The 22,631-nt window shown below is 41.4% G+C and overlaps 7 protein-coding genes and 2 pseudogenes across 8 annotated transcripts; 8 read left to right on the top strand and 1 right to left on the bottom strand.

Annotated features, from left to right (window-relative positions):
* The first annotated feature begins 2,140 nt into the window (after positions 1-2,140).
* Positions 2,141-3,180, top strand: LOC147948101 (agamous-like MADS-box protein AGL97 pseudogene; annotated as a pseudogene).
* A 1,877-nt stretch (positions 3,181-5,057) lies between these two features.
* Positions 5,058-6,090, top strand: LOC104714566 (agamous-like MADS-box protein AGL97). Its single transcript, XM_019229592.2, has 2 exons — positions 5,058-5,211; positions 5,279-6,090. Exons 1-2 carry the CDS (start codon positions 5,058-5,060, stop codon positions 6,088-6,090), a joined length of 966 nt encoding a protein of 321 aa, XP_019085137.2.
* Positions 6,091-6,550: 460 nt separating this feature from the next.
* LOC147948100 (uncharacterized) lies at positions 6,551-6,964 on the top strand. Its single transcript, XM_087493131.1, has one exon. The coding sequence runs from the start codon at positions 6,551-6,553 to the stop codon at positions 6,962-6,964; it is 414 nt and encodes a 137-aa protein (XP_087349257.1).
* A 2,686-nt stretch (positions 6,965-9,650) lies between these two features.
* LOC147948099 (uncharacterized) lies at positions 9,651-10,106 on the top strand. Its single transcript, XM_087493124.1, has one exon. The coding sequence runs from the start codon at positions 9,651-9,653 to the stop codon at positions 10,104-10,106; it is 456 nt and encodes a 151-aa protein (XP_087349250.1).
* Positions 10,107-11,510: 1,404 nt separating this feature from the next.
* Positions 11,511-12,598, top strand: LOC147948098 (agamous-like MADS-box protein AGL97; annotated as a pseudogene).
* A 531-nt stretch (positions 12,599-13,129) lies between these two features.
* On the top strand, positions 13,130-15,812 carry LOC104714507 (F-box protein At4g02760). 2 transcript variants are annotated; one of them, XM_010431898.3, is made up of 12 exons: positions 13,130-13,526; positions 13,609-13,778; positions 13,866-13,958; positions 14,079-14,189; positions 14,434-14,513; positions 14,597-14,709; positions 14,801-14,865; positions 14,959-15,034; positions 15,120-15,182; positions 15,267-15,322; positions 15,430-15,546; positions 15,626-15,812. In XM_010431898.3, exons 1-12 carry the CDS (start codon positions 13,164-13,166, stop codon positions 15,672-15,674), a joined length of 1,356 nt encoding a protein of 451 aa, XP_010430200.1. In that variant the 5' UTR covers positions 13,130-13,163; the 3' UTR covers positions 15,675-15,812. The 2 variants fall into 2 exon arrangements, 1 of the variants encoding a protein (XP_010430200.1); XR_015575364.1 differs by having other exon boundaries at positions 13,147-13,526; positions 15,267-15,309.
* Positions 15,813-16,426: 614 nt separating this feature from the next.
* Positions 16,427-18,804, top strand: LOC104714521 (protein GAMETE EXPRESSED 1-like). Its single transcript, XM_010431918.2, has 5 exons — positions 16,427-16,980; positions 17,072-17,659; positions 17,740-18,053; positions 18,150-18,294; positions 18,394-18,804. Exons 1-5 carry the CDS (start codon positions 16,490-16,492, stop codon positions 18,656-18,658), a joined length of 1,803 nt encoding a protein of 600 aa, XP_010430220.2. The 5' UTR covers positions 16,427-16,489; the 3' UTR covers positions 18,659-18,804.
* A 41-nt stretch (positions 18,805-18,845) lies between these two features.
* LOC104714535 (uncharacterized) lies at positions 18,846-21,537 on the top strand. Its single transcript, XM_087479702.1, has one exon. It carries the CDS (start codon positions 18,899-18,901, stop codon positions 21,221-21,223), a length of 2,325 nt encoding a protein of 774 aa, XP_087335828.1. The 5' UTR covers positions 18,846-18,898; the 3' UTR covers positions 21,224-21,537.
* Positions 21,529-22,106, bottom strand: LOC104714544 (uncharacterized). Its single transcript, XM_010431964.3, has one exon. It carries the CDS (start codon positions 22,054-22,056, stop codon positions 21,715-21,717), a length of 342 nt encoding a protein of 113 aa, XP_010430266.1. The 5' UTR covers positions 22,057-22,106; the 3' UTR covers positions 21,529-21,714.
* Between the last annotated feature and the right edge of the window lie 525 nt (positions 22,107-22,631).

Here is a 22,631-nt window from a genome sequence, read left to right as displayed (position 1 = left end):
TTAGACCGACAATAAACCCCTTGAGCTCTGATACCATGTTTGATTTGGGCTTATCTTGGGCTTCTAACTAAAAACCAATTGGCTATTAGTAGATTGACCCTAACTCTTTATATATTAATGATAATCCCTTTAAACTTCAGATGCGGGACTTGGATTGTATCCCAACAAATAGAGGTCTCCCAAACGTCATATATCTTCCTTCTCTCCAAGAATCTGAATCGTTTCGTCTTCCTCCTTCTAATATTCGCAACTACTTGGTACTTTGGTAGTCATGCTAATGGATTTGTCCAGGAAGTAGTGATTTCCGTTTTCTTACATTCAAACGGGCTCTTCTCGAAATCGATCGAAGCTGCCACGATCTCTATTCCAGTTACAACCGCCGCTCCCGGTTAAGATTATGACGACAGAAAATCATGCAAACCAAGGTAACTAATATTTTTAGATTGTTTACCATTTGACAAACAATAATCATGGTTAATGACGCTGACGCACCAGAGTTTATATGGCCATCCTCAGCTTTCCCACAATTGGATGTGGCCAACAACACAAGTGTGGGTAATGCAGATTTTGCTACTGAACTAAAAGCTGAAGGCAGACTAGGGTTGTTCTTTGATAGGGCCAGATCTTGTCGGAAACCGATAGCTGTCACCCTCAACGTGACTGCGTATTACAATGGAATTGTTTCCACCATTTTCGAATCCATGACTCACCTACTCCAGACGAAGAAGACAGAGCTTAGCAACAACAATATCACCAATCGACTCACTCAAGTTTCGAATCAACTCGCTATTGGGGCATGTGTTGCGACTTATCTCAAACTACGTGCTCTTATAGTTACTGAATTCCCTGACGGGTATACTTCAGCTTATCTCAAAAGGCCAAAAGGAATCACGTACGACTTACCTGTGGTCGTTGCACCATTTGCTTTTGCAATTCAACAACTCGGAGCTGTCAACATCACTAACCTCCCTCATAAGGCACGTTATGTCCCAGTTCTCCCTCCTACAGGACATCAATACGGACTTCCGAGAAACAAAGTTTGGAACCCTGAGGCGTACGCACAAGCTGTGGAATATGCTAGAAACTTCGGACTCCACTTTCATGTGGTTGATACGAACCTGAAGACCGGTACCGCCTGGTGGTTACTGAGACAACACTTCTCTGAAGAAATGTTCGAGTTGAAGCTCCCGTTCCCGGAGGTAAACTACACTTCTGCCATGGCACTCACACACTCACTCTTCCTGCTCAAGAAAGACAACGAGGAGGACCTTGACCCATCAAACGCTATTTTCGATCTCAACCCTTGTGGAGAGTCCGACTACGGTTCCATACTACGTAACCCTCACCCTGGCATCAACGTCACCACGTTCATGACCATTGATGAAAGTGCCATCTTAGTTCTTACATCTAACTTTTGAAACCACTTGTTAAGTTTTAAAACGATAATGTTGACTTTAGTGGCTAAGTTTGAGACTGCTATGCTGTGTTTTAGGACTCCTAATCATATGTTAAAACTGTTTCATTCTCCTCTGCTTTGCGGGAAACCCTCTGTTTTCCCAAAAACGTGCGTTTGAAGTTTCCTTAAAATGCTGCGTTTTGTAGTTAAATTGAAAGGGAGAGAGTCTAATTTCGAAAGTTGTCTTCTTTATCTCTGATGGAACCTTCTCAAAACCCCAGCAAGCGATTTTGCAAAATCCAAAACCCAAAACCCTAGTTTACTTTTGGTTTACATGTGTTTCAAAATTCAGCTATAAAACCATAAATTAATTAAGACGTTTTTACTAAACGTATTAGGGGGTTATCAGAAAAACAAAAAAAAAAAGGAAATAAATTTGATGGTTTAGTCAAACCAGCCTTGGTTCGTCTCAGGAGATCTTTCTGTAATTAGAATCTAGAAAAGGAAAACAATTTTACTTATCGTTTAATTACTGTGATTAGTGGAGTCAGAAAATGGAAAACAACAAGGATTAATTTAGAAGCTGAGTTTCTTAAGTCTCTATGTATATGATTAGAAGAAACAGAGTGAGTTCCATCGCATTCTTTTGCAAACACAAGAAAAAAAAAAAAAAAATTCACAGAGTCGTCTCGATCGTTCTCTTGGTTTGTGATTTGTGAAAATTAAAAAGACATCATAATAAGAATGGGTGGGTTGAAGAGGAAGATTGATACAGGGAAGAAGATAGATGGGAAAAATCCACGAGCGGTTGCTTTCTCAAAACGTTCGTAAGGGTCTTTTCAACAAAGCATCAGAGCTTTGTCTTCTCTCCGACTGTCAGATCGCGATTAGCGACTCCGGTTTCTTCTAACTCACACGCCGGTTTCTACTCTTTTGGCCACTCCTCTGTCGATCGTGTTGTTGCAGCTTTCCTCGCGGATCAGACTCCTTCTCGGGATGATGATGATGATGATGAAAAGTTAGGGTTTTGGTGGGAAGATCAGAGTGTCGCCAATTCAGAGAATCCGGAGGAATTGGGTGCCGCGATTGATTCGATGACGAAGATGTTACACGATCTCAAGGAGTTGCAAAGCAAGCAAAGGGTTCCTGTTTACGTGGAGGAGAAGGAAAAGGCTGGACCTTCACACGTAACTCATCAAAGGAACGATCTTGTGGAAGTGGAGGAGAAGGAGAACAACAACAATGCTTTAAGTGGAAACGTGGGTGGATGCAACCAAGGGCTTGAGGACTTTGATCAATTAATTGATTATGCGATTAATTCTGATGTCTTCAGTGACTTACCCTCCATTGATTCTGATTTCTCCATTGACGTTGAGGAGAATGAGAAGGGTGGTTCACACGTAACTCATCAGGAGCAAACACTAAATCAGCAACCCTGTTCTTCAAGTCTGTGCATTGAAGTAGTAGATGATGTATCTGTGAATGAAGAACAACAAACCCTAGCTGTTTGTGGGACCTTCGATGTTGATGATCAAATCTTTGATCGTGAGACGAGACCTGAAGTTCTATGGGAAAATTTGGAGATGGATGATGATTTAACTGTGAATCTCCAAGGGTTTCAAAACAATAGTGATGAAGAACAAACCTTAGCAAACAACGACGGTATACTTGGGAGCTTCAATGGCTGCAATCAAGAGTTTGATCTTGATCAATTATATGACTTTGTGACTAAATCTGAAGATCTCTGGAAGGATATGGAGATGTATGATGACTGTCTCTATTGATTTGGGATATTGTTCGAACTCAAACCGGTCGCTTATTAGCCTTAGTATTATTTTGTTTGTATGTTTGGAATGTCTGTTAACAACTTAATTCGCTTGTCTTGTCTGTATGACATTTTTTTTCGTATCTATGTAACTATATAAAGTTTCATTCATTAGAACTTGAGCAAAATAGATTCATAACAAATTGCAAAATCCTTTAATGTCGTTACTGTCTTATATCAGTCAATTCATTGCAGATAAAATGTTTTTGTTTTGTATGTGGCTATGTCTGAAATTTCATAAGCGTAAAGCTCACATAGTAACCACTTTTACATAGAGTAGATTAATGAAATGGGGATTAGCTTTCAATATTACAGTCAATACTTGTTGGCTTTTGCAGGTTCCTGGAGCAAAGTATATTGATCATCTGATGAGTTTGTTAAAAATCTCCCTCTTCTGATTAAAAATGATATAAACACATCACATATTTCACAATACCAAGGAACTGAGACACTTGGCCAAGTTTTGTGATCGAACAAAAAGGAAAAAGCAGAGGTCCTAAGATCATTTACATACGTAAGCGAACCCAACAAACCAAATTCTCCAAAGGGCAACAACCAAATCACACAATGTTACAATCCTAATCCAAATCAGAGGATGATTTATCTCCATCAGTAGTGGCAGTAGTTTCTTCTTTCTTTCCATCGATAGAAGCTGTATCTTCTCCTGTCTTCTTCTGCTCTGCATCTTCTTTCTCATAAGCCTTAACAATGTCATCAACAGGGACCAATGGAAGATAACCACGGGTAAAGCTTTCTCGCCCACTGCATGAATTGGTTTGTATACTAGTACGAAAAATTTGTACTCAGTCACAGCTTTTTGGGACTACCGGAACGAGCATATTTTACAAAGCTCTGAGGACATCAATACGGACTTCCGAGTAACCAAGTTTGGAACCCTGAGGCGTACACACAAGCTGTGGAATATGCTAGAAACTTTGGACTTCACTTTCATGTGGTTGATCTTAACCTGAAGACCGGTACCCCCTGGTGGTTACTGAGACAACACTTCTCTGAAGAAATGTTCGAGTTATAGCTCCCGTTCCCGGAGGTAAACTACACTTCTGCCATGGCACTCACACACTCACTCTTCCTGCTCAAGACAGACAACGAGGAGGGCCTTGACCCATCAAACGCTATTTTCGATCTCACCCCTTGTGGAGAGTCCGACTACGGTTCCATACTACGTAACCCTCACCCTGGCATCAACGTCACCACGTTCGTGACCTTGGATGAAAGTGCCATCTTAGTTCTTACATCTAACTTTTGAAACCACTTGTTAAGTTTTAAAACGATAATGTTGACTTTAGTGGCTAAGTTTGAGACTAATTTCGAAAGTTGTCTTCTTTATCTCTGATGGAACCTTCTCAAAACCCCAGCAAGCGATTTTGCAAAATCCAAAACCCAAAACCCTAGTTTACTTTTGGTTTACATGTGTTTCAAAATTCAGCTATAAAACCATAAATTAATTAAGACGTTTTTACTAAACGTATTAGGGGGTTATCAGAAAAACAAAAAAAAAAGGAAATAAATTTGATGGTTTAGTCAAACCAGCCTTGGTTCGTCTCAGGAGATCTTTCTGTAATTAGAATCCAGAAAAGGAAAACAATTTTACTTATCGTTTAATTACTGTGATTAGTGGAGTCAGAAAATGGAAAACAACAAGGATTAATTTAGAAGCTGAGTTTCTTAAGTCTCTATATATATGATTAGAAGAAACAGAGTGAGTTCCATCGCATTCTTTTGCAAACACAAGAAAAAAAAAAAAAATTCACAGAGTCGTCTCGATCGTTCTCTTGGTTTGTGATTTGTGAAAATTAAAAAGACATCATAATAAGAATGGGTGGGTTGAAGAGGAAGATTGATACAGGGAAGAAGATAGATGGGAAAAATCCACGAGCGGTTGCTTTCTCAAAACATCGTAAGGGTCTTTTCAACAAAGCATCAGAGCTTTGTCTTCTCTCCGACTGTCAGATCGCGATTAGCGACTCCGGTTTCTTCTAACTCACACGCCGGTTTCTACTCTTTTGGCCACTCCTCTGTCGATCGTGTTGTTGCAGCTTTCCTCGCGGATCAGACTCCTTCTCGGGATGATGATGATGATGATGAAAAGTTAGGGTTTTGGTGGGAAGATGAGAGTGTCGCCAATTCAGAGAATCCGGAGGAATTGGGTGCCGCGATTGATTCGATGACGAAGATGTTACACGATCTCAAGGAGTTGCAAAGCAAGCAAAGGGTTCCTGTTTACGTGGAGGAGAAGGAAAAGGCTGGACCTTCTTCACACATAACTCATCAAAGGAACGATCTTGTGGAAGTGGAGGAGAAGGAGAACAACAACAATGCTTTAAGTGGAAACGTGGGTGGATCATGCAACCAAGGGCTTGAGGACTTTGATCAATTAATTGATTATGCGATTAATTCTGATGCCTTCAATGACTTACCCTCCATTGATTCTGATTTATTCAGTGACTTACCCTCCATTGATTCACACGTAACTCATCAGGAGCAAACCCTAAATCATCAACCCTGTTCTTCAAGTCTGTGCATTGATGTAGATGATGTATCTGTGAATGAAGAACAACAAACCCTAGCTGTGTGTGGGACCTTCGATGTTGATGATCAAATCTTTGATCGTGAGACGAGACCTGAAGTTCTATGGGAAAATTTGGAGATGGATGATGATTTAACTGTGAATCTCCAAGGGTTTCAAAACAATAGTGATGAAGAACAAACCTTAGCAAACAACGACGGTATACTTGGGAGCTTCAATGGCTGCAATCAAGAGTTTGATCTTGATCAATTATATGACTTTGTGACTAAATCTGAAGATCTCTGGAAGGATATGGAGATGTATGATGACTGTCTCTATTGATTTGGGATATTGTTCGAACTCAAACCGGTCGCTTATTAGCCTTAGTATTATTTTGTTTGTATGTTTGGAATGTCTGTTAACAACTTAATTCGCTTGTCTTGTCTGTATGACATTTTTTTCGTATCTATCTAACTATATAAAGTTTCATTCATTAGAACTTGAGCAAAATAGCTTTCATAACAAATTGCAAAATCCTTTAATGTCGTTACTGTCTTATATCATTCAATTGAAACAGTAGAGCGATCAAGCGGCACCTCGGGGTCGTATCTCTATGATCATTGGTCAGACGGATGAATGCCCGGATTCTGTCTGAGCCCTGAAAAAGCGAGCGCGTCAGATCTGTAACGTTCGGGCGATTTCCGAAGAAGAAGCGCTAAGCACTGACCCCATCGCGTTCACAGCGGAAGACGCCAAGGGGATCCATCACCCTCATAACGACCCCCTAGTGGTGGAAGTCAGGATGGGCGAGTTCGACGTAGAACGTGTCTTAGTAGACACCGGTAGCACGGTTAACGTCCTGTTCTCGCAAACATTGGAGAAAATGGGTATCGCACCGGAGCAAATCAAACCAGGAGGCAGAACGCTTACCGGGTACGATGGCGTAGCCAAAACGTCGATGGGCGACGTAAAGCTGCAAGTCCAAGCTGGTGGCGTAACACGTAAGACCAAGTTCGTGGTCATAGACGTCCCACCAATCTACAACGCCATCTTAGGCTCACTCTGGATCTACTCCATGCAGGCAGTTCCTTCCACCTATCACCTCTGCCTAAAATTTCCAACGGCTGCGGAAATTTATACGTTGTATGGCGACCAGAAGATGGGTAGGACTTGTTCTGTTCTCGAGAAAAAACAAAGGCGGAAGGACGACGCATAGCAATTACAGGGTGAGGATCATTCCGTCGATCTCCATAAACCAGAGCAAGATCGGCTGAAGGCCACAGGATGTCGAATCATACAAGTCAACATCGAAGGAACAGAACCCTCCCGGACGGTTGGAATTGGGGCCGAACTCGACGAAAGACTCAAGACCTAGCTGGTAGCGTTTCTGAAATCGCGATCCTCAACATTCGTCTGGTCCACTAAAGATATGGTAGGCATTGACCCGTCAGTCACATGCCATAAACTGAATGTCGATCCCACTTTCAAACCAGTTTGGGAGAAACGACGGCGTCTTGGCACCGATCGAGCAAAGGCAGTGCAGGACAAAGTCGAGCGACTCCTGAAAGCCGATCAGATAATGGAAGTACAGTACCCCGACTGGCTGGCCAATCCGGTGGTGGTCAAGAAAAAGAACGGCAAATGGCGAGTCTGCGTTGACTTCACCGACCTCAATAAGGCATGTCCCAAGGATTGCTTCCCGTTACCTCATATCGACCGACTCGTGGAGGCCACAGCAGGTAACCAACTCCTCTCGTTCATGGATGCGTTCTCCGGATATAACCAGATCGCGATGAGCCCAGCCGATCGCGAGAAAACCGCGTTCATCACGGATAGAGGAACCTACTGCTACAAGGTGATGCCATTCGGCCTGAAAAACGCAGGGGCGACCTACCAACGCCTGGTCAACACGATGTTTGCCGATCTGTTAGAGAAAACGATGGAAGTCCCAGCACCTCGCCGAATGCTTCGACATCCTAGATCGATTCCAGATGAAGTTAAATCCCACCAAGTGCACTTTCGGGGTTACCTCGGGGGAATTCTTAGGATATATCGTCACAGAACGCGGAATCGAGGCGAACCCAAAACAGATCGAAGCGGTGCTGGGACTCCCATCTCCAACCAACAAACAAGAGGTACAGCGCTTAACAGGTCGAGTAGCCGTGCTAAACCATTTCATCGCCCGGTCGATGGACAAGTGTCTCCCATTTTATCAGCATCTTCGGGGCAATAAAGACTTTCATTGGGATGACGCCTGTGAAGCTGCCTTCGGACAGCTTAAGCAGTACCTGACCAATCAACCGGTGCTCGTGAAGCCCGAGGAAGGAGAAACGCTATACCTCTACGTCTCCGTTTCTGGCTCGGCGGTAAGCGGGGTGCTAGTCCGGGATGACCGCGGTGACCAGCGACCAATATTCTACACAAGCAAGGCTCTCAACGATGCGGAGACACGCTACACAACCTTGGAAAAACTCGCTCTCGCCTTGATCGTCGCTGCCCGGAAGCTACGACCTTACTTCCAGTCGCACTCCATTAACGTGTTAACCGACCAGCCGCTCCGGACAGTCCTTCACAGCCCCCTTCAGTCCGGGCAAATTGCGAAGTGGGCAATTGAGCTAAGCTAGTACGATATCGAATATCGTTCTCGCCCGAGCTTAAAGTCACAGGTCCTAGCAGATTTTATCACTGAACTATCCCCTGACCTCGAAGAAACCATACCTAAGGAGGAACCCTGGACGTTGTTCACCGACTGCTCCTCTTCCAACCAAGGATCTGGCGTCGGGATTATACTCCGATCTCCAACGGGCGAAGTCCTCGAGCAAGTAATAAAACTCGGCTTCAAAGCATCAAACAATGAGACCGAGTATGAAGCCGTCCTAGTTGGACTACGATTAGCTCAAGGTCTAGGGGTAACTAGCATCCAAGTTTTCTGCGACTCCCAGCTAGTGGTTAGCCAGTTTAGTGGGGAGTACGGCGCTAAGAACGGGCTCATGGAGGCATATCGCCAATTACTCCGGACTCTCTCCGCACAGTTCGCTTCGTTCGAACTAATCAAAGTCCCGAGGAGCGAAAACGCGTCAGCAGACGCTCTCGCCGCCCTGGCAAATTGTTCTGACCCAAGTCTGCGGCGAACGATCCCGATCAAGTGTATCGAAGCTCCTAGCATTGACCACGCCGACGTGGCATACGCCATCAGCGATGCCGCGGACCCAATGGATGTCGATCCACCCGTCCAGGAGCCCATGGGAGTAATACAACCGCCAGACGATTGGCAGCTTGAAATAAAGAAGTACATCGAGGATGGCAAGGTCCCGGAGGATCGCTGGCAAGCTCGCCGGTTGAAAGCTCGATGCGCACACTACGCCATGATGGGAGGCAGCCTCTTCCGACGCAATTCGTCCGGAGTCCTTCTCACCTGCGTCGATCGAGAGGAAGCAGAACGAATAATGACGGAGGTCCATGAAGGCGATGGTGGAAACCACTCCGGATGGCGTGCACTAGCGTTGAAAATCAAGAAAGATGGTCATTACTGGCCGACCATGGTCGCCGATTGTGATGCATTTTCGACGAAATGTGAACCTTGCCAACACCACGGACAGATGAAACATCTACCTCCCGAGCTGCTAAACACCGTCACCGCACCATACCCCTTCATGCGTTGGGCTATGGATCTCGTCGGCCCACTACCCCCATCAAGGTCAAAGAAGTTCCTCTTGGTCCTGACTGATTATTTCACCAAATGGGTGGAAGCAGACTCGTTCAACAAAATACAATCACTGGACGTCACCAACTTTATCTGGAAGAACATCATCTGCCTCCATGGGCTCCATTACGAGATCGTCACCGACAACGGGACATAGTTCACCTCTCTTATCACCAGACGCTTCTTAGGCAAATGGGGAATGCGCTTGAGCACCTCGACCCCCCGGTATCCTCAGGGAAACGGCCAAGCAGAGGCAACCAACAAAACCATCATAGACGGGCTGAAGAAACGTCTCGGACTCAAGAAAGGAGCGTGGGCAGACCAACTCGACGGCGTGCTTTTGTCCTACCGGACTACCCCTCGGAGAGCTACGGGGCAATCTCCATTTTCGTTAGCATACGGTATCGAGGCTCTGGCTCCAGCCGAAGCTGGAGTGCCTACATTGCGCCGCACTATGCTGGTCGACGATTCCGAGCTCAATGACAGCATGATGCTCGATAACATTGACTTCACCGAGGAGCTGCACGATCAAGCTCTCATCCGGATCCAGAATTACCAGAACGCCGCGTCTAAATACTTCAACAAAGCTGTCCGCCAGCGCAGATTCAATGAGGGCGACCTGGTATTGCGTGAGGTGTACGAGAATACCAAATAGATCAACGCCGGCAAACTCGGTGCTCGCTGGGAAGGGCCGTATCTCATCTCCAAGGCAATTCGCCCAGGAGTGTACGAGCTCCTGACCATGGAAGGCAAGCAGATCAAACACTCTTGGAACGCGGCTCACCTCAAACGTTACTACTACTAGACCATTTGCTTAAATTTGGTTTTTGAAAGTATGTATACTACGAACTACGACTGGCTTGATCCCGAATTTCGGGTACGTAGGCAGCCCTTGATTTCTTTTACAAGATTTTGAGGGCACAGCTAGAATAATAATAAGATTCCTTTTATCCTGAAAGAACTTGTTATTTCAATTCATGTATGCCATCTCGCCACATTCAAAGAGTATTCGACATCGGTATATCGCCCAAGGAAGATGGTGCATATTAAAAAAAAAAAAAAAAGCTACAAGCAATAAAAGGTGATGATCTAATGCTACGGTAGGTCTTCTAGTCTCGAGAATTAGCACCCCCAACATACCGATCTAAACCCGTTAAGAGAACCGATCATCTAAACCGGAAACTCGACCTGGGTTTGGACTTCATCCCTGAAGGCCCAATAACACCAAGAAGTCCACTGCCGAGGTGACGAACCGACACTTCAACTCGCCCTGCGGCTGACCTAGCAAGGAGGGAAAGACTTTCCTAATCAGTTCGCCTGTAATTAGGAAAGTCAATATATTTAATATATTTGAATATATTCAGTAGATCTTGGAATACCTATAAATAGAGGGCAATCCTCTCATTGTAAGATAAACCAATTATTAATACAAAAACCCTATTTCCTCTTTATTCTTGAGTAAAACCTAACTTGTTTCTCAAGAGATTTCATTTCTTCTTTTCTTGTTTACTTTGATCTGAATTCTTTAAGAGATTGTTATTGAATTTGTTTCTCTTCTAAACAAATTCATTGTGAGAAATACTAGTTTCTACAAATTGAAAGGGAGAGAGTCTAATTTCGAAAGTTGTCTTCTTTGTCTCTGATGGAACCCTTCTCAAAACCCCAGCAAGCGATTTTGCAAAATCCAAAACCCAAAACCCTATTTTACTTTTGGTTTACATGTGTTTCAAAACCCAAATCCCAGGAAATAAATTTGATGGTTTAGTCAAACCAGCCTTGGTTCGTCTCAGGAGATTTTTCTGTAATTAGAATCCAGAAAAGGAAAACAATTTTACTTATCGTTTAATTACTGTGATTAGTGGAGTCAGAAAATGGAAAACAACAAGGATTAATTTAGAAGCTGAGTTTCTTAAGTCTCTATATATATGATTAGAAGAAACAGAGTGAGTTCCATCGCATTCTTTTGCAAACACAAGAAAAAAAAAAAAAATTCACAGAGTCGTCTCGATCGTTCTCTTGGTTTGTGATTTGTGAAAATTAAAAAGACATCATAATAAGAATGGGTGGGTTGAAGAGGAAGATTGATACAGGGAAGAAGATAGATGGGAAAAATCCACGAGCGGTTGCTTTCTCAAAACGTCGTAAGGGTCTTTTCAACAAAGCCTCAGAGCTTTGTCTTCTCTCCGACTGTCAGATCGCGATTAGCGACTCCGGTTTCTTCTAACTCACACGCCGGTTTCTACTCTTTTGGCCACTCCTCTGTCGATCGTGTTGTTGCAGCTTTCCTCGCGGATCAGACTCCTTCTCGGGATGATGATGATGATGATGATGAAAAGTTAGGGTTTTGGTGGGAAGATGAGAGTGTCGCCAATTCAGAGAATCCGGAGGAATTGGGTGCCGCGATTGATTCGATGACGAAGATGTTACACGATCTCAAGGAGTTGCAAAGCAAGCAAAGGGTTCCTGTTTACGTGGAGGAGAAGGAAAAGGCTGGACCTTCACACGTAACTCATCAAAGGAACGATCTTGTGGAAGTGGAGGAGAAGGAGAACAACAACAATGCTTTAAGTGGAAACGTGGGTGGATGCAACCAAGGGCTTGAGGACTTTGATCAATTAATTGATTATGCGATTAATTCTGATGTCTTCAGTGACTTACCCTCCATTGATTCTGATTTCTCCATTGACGTTGAGGAGAATGAGAAGGGTGGTTCACACGTAACTCATCAGGAGCAAACACTAAATCAGCAACCCTGTTCTTCAAGTCTGTGCATTGAAGTAGTAGATGATGTATCTGTGAATGAAGAACAACAAACCCTAGCTGTTTGTGGGACCTTCGATGTTGATGATCAAATCTTTGATCGTGAGACGAGACCTGAAGTTCTATGGGAAAATTTGGAGATGGATGATGATTTAACTGTGAATCTCCAAGGGTTTCAAAACAATACTGATGAAGAACAAACCTTAGCAAACAACGACGGTATACTTGGGAGCTTCAATGGCTGCAATCAAGAGTTTGATCTTGATCAATTATATGATTTCGTGACTAAATCTGAAGATCTCTGGAAGGATATGGAGATGTATGATGACTGTCTCTATTGATTTGGGATATTGATCGAACTCAAACCGGTCGCTTAGCCTTAGCATTATTTTGTTTGTATGTTTGGAATGTCTGTTAACAACTTAATTCGCTTGTCTTGTCTGTATGACATTTTTTTCGTATCTATCTAACTATATAAAGTTTCATTCATTAGAACTTGAGCAAAATAGCTTCATAACAAATTGCAAAATCCTGTAATGTCGTTACTGTCTTCTATCATTCAATTCATTGCAGAGAAAATGTTTTTGTTTTGTATGTGGCTATGGCCAAGTTTTGTGATCGAACAAAAAGGAAAAGCAGAGATCCAAAGATCATTTACATACGTAAGCGAATGTGGACTGTAATAACCAAGTCTGAGACCACTATGCTGGTTTTGGACTCTTATGTTATATTCTCCGCCAAGTCAATATTGTGTTTCATTCTCCTCTGCTCTGCCAAAGAAATTCTCAACCCCAAAGCACTCTGTTTTCTTCGAAACGTAGCGTTTTACGTCTATATTTCTTAAAACTCTGCGTTTTACGTCTGTTTCTTAAAACGCTGCGTTTTATTATTTGGTGTAAATAAATTGAAAGAGAGTTTGCAGAATCCCAAAAGTTATCTTATTGTCTCTGTGATGGAACCTTCTCAAAACCCCAGAAAGCGACTTTGCAGATTCCAAAACCCAAACCCTAATTCTCTCCCTAATGTCCCCAGTTTCGAACAGAGCCACGTCGATCTGACGATCTCCTCATTCCTCTCGTTGCCGGATTTGCCTTCCTTATCCTCGCCGCTCTCCCTCAGCTCCTCCTTCGACCGAGCGGTTGAAAAATTGTTCGATTCTTCCGGCGGCGATGACGACTCCGTTCAAGATCTTCTCACTGCTCGAGCACTCCAACTCTCCTCCCTTCTTCAAGATTCCACCAAGAGATTTTTCCGAAATCGCGCTTCTCTCCACAATTCCAATTCTTGGCCACTCTGCCATGACCTCACCGTTAAGGTTATACAAATAGTGACTTCCTACACTATTTATGAATTTGAGGATGTGTTGTATTGATTGAGATGATGGTTTTAAAATGCAGGTCTTTTCGATGGTTGATACAAAATCACTGATGCAAGTTTCAGCTTGTTGCACAATGTTCAGAAAATGTGCCATGGACTCTTTTTGTTACTCTCACATTGACTTGACAAGTGTAGATGTTAGAAGTAGTGTTGTGTGTCGTATGATCCTTAATGCTGGAAAAGAACTCAGGTCAGAGAGATTTTTTTTGTCTCTCCTTTCTTCTTGATGCAAAGTATCTAATCATCTCATCTCTCAGGGTTTGTGTGATGCATGCAGATCCTTAAAATTTGGTTGCCCGGATAGATCTACGAATTCTTTGCTTTCAGAGGGTTGTCTTGACACACTAACCTATCAGGGTGGTTTTCTTGGGTATTTGGCTTTATTACCAAAATTTCTGTTTTGACTTTACCATACATGGTAGTTGGTTCTACTGGTTTCTGTGTCCTTGCATCTTTTGATATAATAGTCTTTTTTTTTCTATTCAACAAGGAAACTCTTGGGAAGCCTACACATTTACAATCTCAAATGGTTGGACGAGGACTCCTTATATCGTGCGTTATTGGTCTGCATAAAACTAACCGATTTAAAGATTGTTGGATTGTAAGTTGGCCTTACCTGTTGCTTACCATAGAGAGACTTTGGCAAAGGAGAGAATTCCATATCGTAACCTAAAGCCTATATAAGCCAGTTCCCCTTTTTAGCCTACCCACTCAACTAACTGATTGAAACTTCTATTACTGATCTTCCAAGTCTCTCATAGGCTAGTTACAATAGTCCTAAGCTGGACTAACAAGCTTTGTCACATTTTTCTCACTTTCTGCAACATTTGTGTTTCCTCTTACAGGGTTCAGTCATTAGATAGCGTATTAAATCGTCTCACAAGAAAATGTCAGCATCTGTTCTTAGAGAAAGAGTTTGGATATGGTAAAGATTTCCCCACTGTGATGCTTAATTTGCTTTTGTTTTCCTCTCATGTTTGCTTAAGCTGACCCTAATGTGTGTGTCAGATAAACCGTACCCTATATGTGGTTTGTCCTTTGAAATAAACTGCCCCTATATGACTTCACTATCACTTATAGGTTTTGACCTAAGTGATAGAAACGCTTACCTTATTATTAAGGTATGGCTCTTTTGGTTTTGTGGTATTTCTTCTATTTTCAGCTGGTGCTGTCGAAATCTTTTTACAAAAATATTGGATGCTTTTTTTGCAGGGTTTGCGTAAGCTTAAGTACCTGAACCTATCCAGAACAAAGATAATCACAGGACGCTTTTTGAGGTTGATGTTTTTGCTCATGATGATATTCTACTAAGTATTTTTCTCTGTTAGCAAAATTTCTTATGGCGGAGAGTTTTCTTTTCTGATGGGTAGGGATGTATGCCATGATGACTGCATAGACTCTCTGCTCGAGACTCTGATATTGCGAGATTGCGATTCTCTAGAGGAGGTAAAGGAATTTAAACTTTTCTTTTGTTGTTGCATCTCATATTAATGTCACTAATATTTGACCCGTTTGAGTTACACATATTCAGAGAGATGTTTGCCTGTTTTTGAATTCGTTACTCACAGGAAACTTCAGATTCATTCGACACATTGTAAGTTCGTAATAACTAGTAGTACTGTACTTGTTTTGGTAAAAATACTGCTGGTTTACTCATACTCTTTTTCTTCATGAATAGGACGTTTCAAATGAAGCCGGATTGATTTATGGCAACAAGACATGTAGCAAACCAGTGTAACTAATTTTTTTTTAATATTGTTTACCATTTAACAAACAGTAATCATAATAACTCGGTTAGTGACGTACCGGTTTATATATATGGCCATTATTGTGTGTTGTAGGTTTCCTCTGGAAAAGCTGAATGAAGAAAGACCAGGGATCACTTTTGTGGCAGAATTTAGAACACCAGCATCATCATCATCATCGTCATCATCACCATCGCCATCGCCATCTTCAAGGTTGATCAATTTGTTGTTAGGCTTTTAAAACAATATATTAGGAACTGAAGTTAAATGATTTGTTGTTTGTAAAATTCAGCTCAGGATATTCTTCCTCTAGCAGTGGAACTGACGACGATGAAGACTGAAGTGAGACAATATTTTTAGGCAGTAATATTTTTTTTTGTAAAAGAGTAGTATTAAAACTTTAGTTGTGTGTTTAAATCCACTGAGACGACGATCTTCAGAGATGCAAATTCAGTTATATCTCGCTCTTTTATGGCGAACTCAGCAGCAACGTACATACTTGAATGGACTCAAAAGAAGAAGATGCATCCCAAACATTGCATCGAATTTTTTCACTCCTCCAAGAGAAGTTCTCAAACCCAAGATCCAAATTAAACCGAACCGGATTAAATCAAAATCAAAAGAACCCTGTTCATGTTACTTTTTTAATATCCCTTTTCTCACTTTCATCCTAATCACCGACCTTAAACAAGACAAAAAGAAATCCGCAAATTCTTCTGTTTTCTGGTAAGCATTGGTTTTACTCTCTAATCCTTTAAACCTGTTTAGAATCATGTAAGGTTGTAGTATCTGTTAACTTATAAGATGCATGTATTGATCTCAGAAAACGAAAAAACAATGTGGATACAGAGATTCTTCCCTATTTTAGAAAGATTTTTTCTTTCTTTCTGAAATGTACTTTAACGAAGATTTTAAATGTCTTTTATTTTCTTCTTTTTTTAATTTGCGATTTGATTTGTTAAAAAGATAAATTTCCATTTATCTAATGGGAAGTTCAATGGGTTTCCTTTTCTTGCGCTCCAAGTTTTTCTTATATATTCACAACTCTTGTAACGTAATAATATTCTCTCTCTTTTGTTATTTTGTAGGTGATCATCGATCACACATCTCCTCCAGAAGAAGAAGATCAGAAGAGACCAAATAAAACCTCGATTAAATGGATCGTTGGAGAAGAAGTTTTCTTCTGTTTCTATTGGTTTTACTTATAGATTCTCCATTAACATGCCACAGTTGGGGATGGTTCTCTTCTTCTTCATCGGAAAACACTGACTCTTCTTCTTCTTCTTATTCCCGGTCGTCTCATCGTAGATCCAACCCCGAGTTCTCCATTGAAGTTTTCAGTGACCAGAAGGCGGTTCGTGTCCTTGAAGACGCTAAAAACAAGCTTGTTGGTCCAAACAGTTGCTGGCAAAATGCTTATAGATACCTCTTCTCTGGCTGCAAAGAGACAATTGCCACAGAAGAAAAGAGAAAGAGGTTTGCTTGGCATTTAAGCGATTGCTTTCTTAAAGACTCTGGAAGACCTGCTTTTCCAACTTGTAGTGATGATTCAACAATGATGAGTTGCCTTAAGAAGCTTGGTGATCATGAGCATAAGATCTATCTCGAGTTCATGCTTGAGACCAACACCATCTGCCAACAATTACAGTAAGATGATGACTCTCTCAAACATGAGATTTTATTACTTTTGATTTGCGAATTGGATTCTTAATTTGCTTCTTTCTTTTTTGTATGGCAGGAGTTACGCTTTCAAGAACGAGATAGAGAGACTTGTGAATGAGCTGAAGAGTTCAGCTCAGAATACAGAAGATAAATTGGATATCTTGGAGAGTAAATCTGATTCTTTAATGAAGAGCTCGAGCTTGATTCATGATTCTCTAGGGTCAATAGATGCTCGGGTTCAAAACGTGGCTCATGTGACAAACACCATAGAAACTCATATGAGTGGGCTGTCTCAACAAACTGCAGAAATATATCAAGAACAAAAGAGTATTGCAGAATCACAGATGGAGTTAATGGACGGTCAAGTGAAGATGAAAGAAACGTTGAAAGATGGAATGGAGATGTTCAGTGATGCGTATACAAACATTCAGGAAGGAGTTGATAAGTTGAAAAGCGATACAAAGCAGATTGAAGGGGAAATAAGTGTACTTGGAGAAAACCTATCAACTAGAATGAATGATTTGCAGAGTAAAACTGATGACATTGGAGTTAAGACTGATAGCTCGTTGGATAAACAACAGAAGCTTTTAGATGGCCAATCTGTGGCTCTTGATGGTATTCAGTTTCTTACACGGTTTCAGTCTGAGGCACTGCAAGAGAGTAGGTAAGTTTCAGTTACATTAGAGCACTTTTAAGTTCAAAGGCAAGAAGTTTTGTTTTCTAACTTTTGCTGAAACTTTGTAGGAATACATTGCAACGGTTGAAGGAATTTAGTCAGGAGCAACAGGAAGATCTTGCAAAGCGGCAAGAAAAGCTTCAGGAGGTTCATGATCATCTGTATGAAAATTCAAAATCAATGTTGGAAGCTCAGGTAGCCTTTGAGGCAAAACAGGCGAACATGTTTGTGGCTTTGGATAAGTTGTTTGCTTTGCACAATGCGACGCTTCTCGAGTCCCGAGTGATTAAAGCCTTCATTATCTACTTCTTGTCAATCTTTGTCATCTACATGTTTACAAGTACAAAACAAACTTATATCACAAGGCCAAGGCTTTACATTGGTAAGTATCATACTCCATATCTATATCCTAATACTATATTTATAACAGTGGAATAGTACATTCGTTTAACAGACCTTTACCATTTCGCTGATGCAGGTTTGTGCGTTACCTTAGCATTAGAAGTGGCAAGCTTACGCTACGTGAATGATGCAGAACGTCAAGCATGGATTATAAACATTTTGAGGTCTTTATTCGCTGTTCTTGCGTCAGCTCAGCTTCTTCATTCTGTTTTCACATACAGGTATGACTAATTAAAATGCTAAAAAAAACAGGATATGTTTTGAACAAACCAAATACTCAGAAACTGACCTTATTATACTCTTGTCTGATGAATTTGCAGGGACTATGACGTACTAAACCACCAGATCCTGTTAGGATTAGTTGACAAAGTTAATAACATTCTAAGCAAGAGAGAGAACTCGTGGGATGAAGAAGACACAGAGAGCGAAGTAGACTGGACATCTTGGATCGATACAGATGTAACTGATGATGACAAAAACCTTGGAGATCCTGATTTCAAAACCCCACAAGTGATCAAGAACAAACCGGATATTACTTCTTCTTCGACGATGACTAGAAGAGTGTATAACCTCCGTCCGCGGTAGACACTAGACAGCAGCAAAGTCTTTTGACTCCGTTAGCTATTGTGTTGTAATAATGTATTGTATCCTACGTGCCTTGACTACTACTTTAGCTACAAAAATAGTAGACTGAAGTGTGACTTTTGAAGCTACTTTAGTAATTTTTTTTTTACTTTTAACTACGTGTAATAATGTTTTTTTGACTTGTTGTAATATTAAAACTTTTGTTGTGTGGTAAATCTACTGAAACGACAATCTTCAAACATGCAAATTCGCGCTCTTTCATGGCGAACTCAGCAGCAGCATCGTACATACTTGAATGGACTCAAAAGAAGATGTATGGCAAACATTGCATCGAGAAGTACTCAAACCCAAACCCAGAAACCACCAACGCAGAGCAAACCTCCCACTAAATCTGGAGACTCTGATATCAAGGAGTGGAACGTAGCTATAAGCAGCTACATGCGTACTGGTAGGTGCAGTGAAGCGCTTCGTGTCTTTAACCGTATGCCTAGGTGGAGCTCTGTTTCTTATAACGCCATGATCTCTGGGTATTTGAAAAACGGCGAGTTTGAACGCGCACGGAAGTTGTTCGACGAAATGCCTGAACGAGATTTAGTTTCATGGAATGTGATGATTAAAGGGTATGTTAGGAATAGGAATCTTGGGAAAGCAAGGGAGTTGTTTGAGAGAATGCCTGAGAAGGATGTTTGTTCTTGGAATACAATGTTGTCGGGGTACGCTCAGAACGGGTGTGTTGATGATGCAAGGAAGGTTTTTGATCGTATGCCTGAGAAGAACGACGTGTCTTGGAACGCACTGCTCTCTGCTTATGTTCAGAACAGTAAAATGAAGGAAGCTTGTGTGTTGTTTGAGTCAAGGATGAAGGATTGGGGATTAGTTTCGTGGAACTGTTTGCTTGGTGGGTTTGTTAAGAGGAAACAGGTTGTTGAGGCAAGAAAGTTTTTTGATAGTATGAAGGTGAGGGATGTGGTCTCTTGGAATACGATCATTACTGGTTATGCGCAGAACGGGAAAATAGATGAGGCGAGACAACTGTTTGATGAGTCTCCTGTTCAAGATGTCTTTACGTGGACAGCAATGGTGTCAGGATATATACAAAACCGAATGGTGGAAGAAGCTAGAGAATTATTTGATAAAATGCCAGAGAGAAACGAAGTGTCATGGAATGCCATGCTTGCAGGATATGTGCAGGGTGAGAGAATGGAGATGGCAAAGGAACTGTTTGATGTTATGCCTTGTAGAAACGTTAGTACATGGAACACAATGATTACTGGATATGCTCAGTGTGGAAATGTTTCTGAAGCTAAAAGCTTTTTTGATAAAATGCCAAAGAGAGATCCGGTTTCTTGGGCAGCTATGATTGCAGGGTATTCGCAAAGCGGGCATAGTTATGAAGCTCTGGGTTTGTTTGTGCAAATGGAGAGAGAGGGAGGTAGATTGAATCGGTCTTCGTTTTCATCTGCTCTAAGCACATGTGCAGACGTTGTTGCTCTTGAGCTCGGTAAGCAATTGCATGGACGATTGGTTAAAGGTGGGTATGAGACTGGCTGCTTTGTTGGGAATGCACTTTTGTTGATGTATTGCAAATGTGGAAGCATAGAAGAAGCGTATGACTTGTTTAAGGAAATGGATGGGAAGGACAATGTCTCTTGGAACACAATGATTGCAGGGTATTCAAGGCACGGGTTCGGAGAAGAGGCTTTAAGGTTCTTTGAGGCGATGAAGAGAGAAGGACTGAAGCCAGATGATGCTACCTTGGTTGCAGTATTATCTGCGTGCAGTCACACAGGGCTTGTTGAAAAAGGCAGGCAATATTTCTATACGATGACTCGAGACTATGGCGTAACACCTAACTCGCAACACTACGCTTGCATGGTCGATCTTCTAGGTCGAGCTGGGCTTCTAGACGAAGCTCAAAATCTAATGAAGAACATGCCCTTTGAGCCAGACGCTGCTATTTGGGGAACTCTACTCGGTGCAAGCAGAGTCCATGGAAACACAGAGCTAGCTGAAACAGCTGCAGATAAGATTTTTGCAATGGAGCCTGAAAATTCCGGTATGTATGTTCTTCTCTCTAATCTGTACGCTTCTTCGGGTCGATGGGGAGATGTAGGTAAACTACGAGTGAGAATGCGGGATAAAGGGGTGAAGAAAGTGCCAGGGTACAGTTGGATTGAGATTCAGAACAAAACTCATACTTTCTCGGTTGGGGATGAGTTTCATCCTGAGAAAGAGGAGATCTATGTGTTTTTGGAGGATCTGGAGTTGAGAATCAAGAAAGCAGGGTATGTTTCAAAAACGAGTGTGGTTCTTCATGATGTGGAAGAAGAAGAGAAGGAGCGTATGGTTCGGTACCATAGCGAGAGACTGGCTGTAACGTATGGATTAATGCATGTGCCTTCAGGGAGACCGATCCGTGTGATAAAGAATCTGCGCGTGTGTGAGGATTGTCACAATGCCATCAAGTATATGGCTAAAATCACAGGGAGATTGATTATTTTGAGGGATAATAACAGATTTCACCATTTTAAGGATGGTTCGTGCTCTTGTGGAGACTACTGGTGAAGTGAAGTGAAGATGATTTCATTTCATCTTGATTCAATATAACTATTGACTAATTAGAAAAGGAAATGGATCCTGTCCTGTCTTCGTTTGGCAAAAGTTGAAGGAAGTGTTGTCAATTGATGTATCCTGCCTGATTTCACCATTGATGTAAGCAAATCGGGTAACCTTTTCCTTAACTTAGTAGTACATGAATGATGAATCTGTCACCTTACATGTTACAAATCAGTGTAACTGATTGATTATATAAGAGGTCGCGACACATGTGTTTATATATTTAAAAATCAATTTTATCAGTCCATTGTTACTTTGCGAAATAATCATTACATCTATTATCATTTCCAACTCAAATTTGCATTGACACAAAAGTATTACATTTTCTTCCCATAATTATTATCATTGTTTAACAAAATTCACATAATGATTATTCATTCAAACATAAAAGAAAAAAAAAACAACAATCTTTCTTACATCTCGACTAGCCACGATGATAGTTAATGCTCATCATCTTCTTCATCACATAATGTATCCAAAATATCCTGAGCGGACGAAGAGTCCGACCCGATGAGCCGGTCTAGCTTCTCATCACTCCAGCAACTTGTCGGTTGTGACTTACGGCGACCTTTAGATTTGTGGCCAGTCTTGATAGCCGGCGACACGTGGCAATTACTGTACTTGGACCGCTCACTTACTCCGATGATGTTTGACTGGCTGGTAGTAGATGATGACACTTTGACTCCATTAGCTGGTGGTGGGTTTGTGGGTCGCTGATTAAAGCCCCGCGGATGAATCATTCCCGTCCTTACGACGCCTTGCTGACGACCTTCATTCTTCATGTTTGCTTGTTGTTTTGACTTGAGACTTGATGAATTGAAGAACTTACAATGTCTTGCATATATATATATATGATTTGAGGAGCATACTAAAATATGTTTGGGCATCAAGAAAATGAGAATAGTCAAACATGCTTGTCCACCAAGATAAATTCATATTTTATCTTCTTTGCCTTCACTTTTTGCTTTTGTCGGCACTCAAAAAAGTCTGTTCTAAAAAACATGATCGTTTGCTCTTCGTAATTTAGTCGACTTTTTAAGGATTTATATATGTAAACTGTTTTATATAGGTTAAAAAGGTGAGAAGTGTTATTAAATTCTAAATCCTAAATACTATTGGTAGTCTCTTCTAGTGTTTTATAAAAACTTTTCAGAAAATATTAGAGATTACCAATATATTCATTTTATGTGGATCTAATCTAGCCCTTAGAGACACTTCTTTTTTTTTTTTTTTTCACACAAAATATTGGTAGTCTAATGAATATCAAACTTGAGAAAGAGCAATGCATGCGGTCTTGTATAATTGTTTTAGATCATTTTTATACATTAGATACATATGGATGTTTAAGTAAATTTTA

Source organism: Camelina sativa, chromosome 2, assembly GCF_030686135.1.
Source record: "Camelina sativa cultivar CO46 ecotype springtype chromosome 2, ASM3068613v1".
In the NCBI taxonomy this organism is placed as follows: Eukaryota; Viridiplantae; Streptophyta; class Magnoliopsida; order Brassicales; family Brassicaceae; genus Camelina; species Camelina sativa.
The sequence above is the reverse complement of the archived record's forward strand: the minus strand, read 5'-3'. Positions and strand labels throughout refer to the sequence as shown.